This window comes from Pundamilia nyererei, unplaced genomic scaffold (assembly GCF_000239375.1).
Source record: "Pundamilia nyererei isolate P.nyererei 1_Seehausen unplaced genomic scaffold, PunNye1.0 scaffold00254, whole genome shotgun sequence".
NCBI classification, from domain to species: Eukaryota; Metazoa; Chordata; class Actinopteri; order Cichliformes; family Cichlidae; genus Pundamilia; species Pundamilia nyererei.
In genome coordinates, this window is record NW_005187655.1 from 453,210 (window position 1) to 458,400 (window position 5,191).

Below are 5,191 nucleotides of genomic sequence, written 5' to 3' on the forward strand. Positions count from 1 at the left end.
ATCCCGCACTTGATGGTGACTTGTGCTATGGGCTTGGAGTTGGCCTCTAGTGTTGTACGCCACATCCCCATTGAGTTCCTGATGAAGGCTCTTAGGGTCCCATTGATCTTGTACAATTCTAGGCATTCCAGTATCCAGCTGTATCAAAATTCATGACATTTAACAAGACACTGAACCAATGCCACAGCACTCACAATCACCTGATTGCAATGACTTTTTATTTTTTATTCTGCCAGTGGTTCCCAAACTTTTTTTGCCGGGCCCCCCTTTGTTTTACAAGAAAGATGTTCGCGCCTCCCCGAACATTTTTCGTGTTGTTCGCGCCCCCGCGAACACGCACACGCACCCACACATCCTCCAACCACACACACCCATATTTTGCTCCATTGCGGTTTATTTCACACCTCAAACATTTAGTAAACAATTAAGCAAATACAAGTAATCTGCAATAAATTACAGGTAGTAAGAAAATAAACTACTAACTCTTTTACGCTATGTCCACACCTACACGGGTATTTTTGAAAACGCAGCTGTTTCGTCCACACGTAAACAGCGTTTCGAATCACCGAAAACTGAGATTTTTCAAAACTCCTTTTTTGTGTTTATGTGTGGACGAGGAATACAGAGTTCGTCACGCAACGTCAAAGGTATGTGCCTTTTTTCACGTCACGCTGTGCGCCACGTTATTGTTTACATGAGAATTGCAGAATGGCAGATAGAGACAAAATACTGTTAAACTGACTATCTGCAGGTTTTACACACTTACATACACGCACGCAGTTACAGTCCCTCCATTTACAAAGGCAGATGTGATTATTTTACGTGTAGTTGTTTTTTTTCCCTGTGTAATAATATTCAACATTGCTATCAATACATTTTTCAAAAAATGCCTCTCTGTGCAAAATGGGTTCAAAAACATAAACAGCTGTGGGATACTGTTTGTCCGTGATTTGAACAGGTGGAACAAATCGTGGCAGGATCAGCCTGATATTATTTGTATCCCGCTGTAACTTTACTGTATACAGAGCTAACATCTCCAAAATGTCAGGAGTAGTTAGTTATTACAGCAAGTGTTTGTGAACTAAAAATCACAAATGTGGGATACTGTTTGTCCGTGATTTAAACAGCCCAGCGCTGCTCCCAACAAAGGGAAAACCAATTCTGCAGGGGAGACCTACCTCGGCACTTGTGCAGGTGAAACCAAAGGGCAGATATGCTTCACCATATTTTCTAGTCCTAGGCTTAGAATGAAGTTGGTTTGGAAACATATTCAGCGATGCTTCATCTCCTGCTTTGCGTTTCTGTAGGCGCCCGTGCTAGCAGTGTCCAAGCGTTTTGTTTTTTCCCCCCCCTTTTCATCCCGTGCCCCCCCTGCCATGGCTCTGCGCCGCCCCCCGCCCCCCCCGGGGATGGGCCCCACAGTTTGGGAAGGTCTCTACTATCCAATGACTGATATAACACTAATAGAAAGAAATAACTAGATAGATGAAAGAAAGACGTGAACAAGTGGAGCCTACAGTGAATTTTCAGAGCTCATCTTGGAAAAGCAAAATATGTTTGGCACAAGAGTGCATTCAGATCATAATTGTGACTCCAAAAGCTGCTGAACAGGACAGCATATAAAACAAAACAACAAAAAACTGCACTGGTTTAACCTTTCTCTGCCCTACCTGTGTGAGGTACTCAAGTCCAGGTGGGACACCAACGGGGACTGCTGGACCTCCAGGAGCTGGTGAAATCCCCCCTGATGGGCCACCGTATTCAGGGCCTGGAGCTGGTCCTATGGGTACTGGCTGGTACATGACCGCAGGCTGTTTTTTATAGCCCATGTTGAAGCCCGGTGGATGGCCATGACTGGGGTGTCCATATCCAGGAGAAACTGGACATGTACCTCCACCCGGCTGAGACATGGGGTAGGATGACTGGTTTGGAGCACCTGGGTAAACTGGAGGGGAAATCTGTTCAGATATACTGACAGTCTGATTTGACTGAATTTGAATATATGAGCTCGGTTGTCGCCATACAAACTATGACAGTCAAACTTGAGAAAGTAGAGCTCAATTTTACCAATATTTAGCACAAATAAGAAATACAAGGGGGAAATGTAAGAGATCACAAAAAACTAAAACAATCCATCAACTCTGAGTATGAATGACAATATAAATATACACACATAAAAACTACGCTACATATATATACCGGTATATAAATTCCCCTCTCTATCCTTCAAGCTCGGGTCCTCTATCAGAGGCCTGGGAACTTGAGGGTCCTGCGAAGTATCTTAGCTGTTCCTAGCACTCTTCTGGACAGAGATCTCTGATGTTTTTCCTGGATTTGCTGGAGCCACTTGCTTAGCTAGTTACCACTGGGATCACTGTTACCTTCATCCTCCACATCTTCTCCAGCTCTTCTCTGAGCCCTTGGTATTTCTCAAGTTTCTTGTGTTCCTTCTTCCTGATGTTGCTGTCATTCGGACCTGCTACATCGATCACTATGGCCGTCTTCTTCTGTTTGTCTACCACCACTATGTCCGGTTGGTTAGCCACCACCATTTTGTCCGTCTGTATCTGGAAGTCCCACAGATTAGCTCGGTCCTTCTCCACCACCATAGTTGGCATTTCCCATTTTGACCTCGCGACTTCCAGGCCATAGTCGGCACAGATGTTTCTGTATACTATGCCGGCCACTTGGTTATGGCATACCATGTATGCCCTGCCAGCTAGCATCGTGCACCCTGCTGTTATGTGCTGGATTGTCTCTGGGGCATCTTTACACAGCCTGCACCTGGGGTCTTGCCTGGTGTGATAGACCCCAGCCTCTATGGATCTTGTACTCAGAGCTTGTTCTTGTGCTGCCATGATTAGTGCCTCTGTGCTGTCTTTCAGTCCAGCTTTGTCCAGCCACTGGTAGGATTTCTGGATATCAGCCACCTCTTCTATCTGCCGGCGGTACATACTGTGCAGGGTCCTGTCCCTCCAGGATGGTGCCTCCTCTTCCTCGGATTTCTGCTGCCTGAGGTATTCACTGAGCACGTGGTCGGTTGGGGCCATCTTCCTGATGTATTCACGGATGTTCACTGCCTCATCCTGGACTGTGGTGCTGACACTCACTAGTCCCTGGCCTCCTTTCTTCCGCTTAGCGTACAGCCTCAGGGTGCTGGACTTGGGGTGAACAGCAGTCTAAGGACCCAGGGCTCATGTATTTTTTGGATATGTTTATTATTCTGTATGTTGTGTTTTGGTGGTTTTCTTTCCTTTTTTCCTCCTTCCTGTGTGTGTGATCATACACGCTCCCGGGTTTTTTGGGTCGCTGAGGGGACTGTGACCCGGAGGTGTTCCCGCACTGGAGGCTGTTGCACCTTCTGCTCGTTAGCCTTCACCAGCTGCAGCTGATGTCCTGCTTAGGAAGGTGGCGGGGCTCCAGTCAGTGCTGGATTATACTATGTTAGCCCTGTAAAGTACCTCTGTTGATGGGTGTTTGTGTGAACGACATCGCTACTGTGGGTTTCCTGCTGAGCTGTGTGTGGTTTTGTGTCACCAGGAGTCGGGAGTGAAGAGCGTCGTCTCGAGGGGAAATCACAGAGCAGAATCTGGTTTTGTAGTTGTCACCTTTTTCACTGTTTATGGACACGTGCACTGTGTGGGATTCACAGAGGAATCGCCACTGGAGCCACAGTGCTGGATCTGTACATAGTTGTTGTTCTTCCACTCACTATAAATAAATCCACTGTCCTTCACTATAAGAGTCCAGCGTTTGGGTCCCACTTTCCTCAACTCCACGGTCTGCCATTGCTGACCGTGACAGTGATAACAAGTGAGTAGTTTTTCTTTTGGGGGGGTGGACCGGATTTTTTTCTCACATTTTTAAAACACTCTTACATCTTCATATTTTCTCCCAATGAAGAAAGGAAAACAGTCAGCACAAATGTGAAATACAGTCACTTACCAGGAGCAGACATGGTGCAGAGCTTTTCTGGGTGGAGGAAGAAAAATAAGGTCACACTTGCCGACACAATCCTATGGAAATTCTATGGAAAACTGAAAGGATAAAGGGAAGAAGAAGAGAAAAAGGGGGGAGGGGTGGGTGAGATAGAAACCAGCAGGAGGAGGGTGCACAGAGAGCGACAGTTGCACAAACATGAATGTTTAACCGTAATCGGTTATGCCCTCAAGGCGAGCGACTCGAAGTTGTGTGTAAATGTGCCCTGTCTGGGATCCTGACACAAAGCTTCACGGATAATATTCAGAGACAACCCAGAGGTGCAAAACAATCCTGACAAAGTTGGGTTCCAACTTGTGGCCCTTTTGTCCCTGATGGAGACCTACATTATGAAAATCAAAGGATTGGGCGTGCCCCGTGTCAGCGCAGGACTTGCAGCTAATGGAGCCCTTTTTTCCCCATTTATATGTCATTAAAGTACACTCAGGTTCCCATAAGAGCTCATTAAAAAGAAAAACACCTAAAGCTTCTTAAAGCCCACGAGCATCTCCTGCCTTGTGAACACTCTTTATGTCGTAGTAAAAGAAAGAATAAGAAAAAAATGTGTCTGTGAAGGTTCTCAGTCATCCAGGTCATCGTACTCTAAGGAGCTTGGACAGAAACGCGTCTGGACATCTTTAAGTTTCTTGAAGACATTTCTCCAACCATCTGAGAAGCTTCTTCAGTTCTAAGAGCAAATCTGGGACTCTCCACCATTTGCTCTTAGAACCCAAGAAGCTTCTCAGGTGATAGAAGAAATGTCTTCAAGAAACTTAAAGAAGTCCAGATGCTTTCTTTCCAAGCTCCTTAGAATAAGAAAAATAAGGTCATGAACAGCACACACACTCACACAAAAATATCTCACCTCTCTGGCTGTTTCCCTTGAAGTGCCTTGAAGTGCCAACGACAAGAAACGAAACTTAAGTGGGGGGAAAGCAGAGGGTTCCTGCCCACTTTCTCTAACCTGTGCTGTACGCCTCTCATCCTCTCACTTCTCTCTAGTCTCCTCCCCTGTTGAGCTCGAAGGGTTTTCTTCTTCTTCGGCCATGTTCTCTTAATAATGCACACACTTGGTGGTTGATTACTTTTCCCGTTTCTTTAATTGTTAGCAACACAGGAGGGAAAAACCATACATTGCTTCAGCAGTTCGCGCTTCAGAACAACAGGAACAGGAAGTGAAGTAAACTATAATCACCAAAATAAAATCCTTTTC

General features: G+C 45.7%; 1 protein-coding gene across 1 annotated transcript in view; it reads right to left on the bottom strand.

Moving 5' to 3' along the window:
- Positions 1 to 5,152, bottom strand: part of LOC102199328 (phospholipid scramblase 2-like) — an 11,058-nt gene extending 5,906 nt beyond the window's left edge. Inside the window, exons 1-3 of the mRNA XM_013915072.1 lie at positions 4,844 to 5,152; positions 3,946 to 4,037; positions 1,671 to 1,945 (exon numbers count right to left, since the gene is read on the bottom strand). Coding sequence (XP_013770526.1) covers positions 1,671 to 1,945; positions 3,946 to 3,958 — 288 coding nt within the window. The 5' untranslated portion in view covers positions 3,959 to 4,037; positions 4,844 to 5,152. The remainder of the gene's footprint in view (positions 1 to 1,670; positions 1,946 to 3,945; positions 4,038 to 4,843) is intronic.
- Between the last annotated feature and the right edge of the window lie 39 nt (positions 5,153 to 5,191).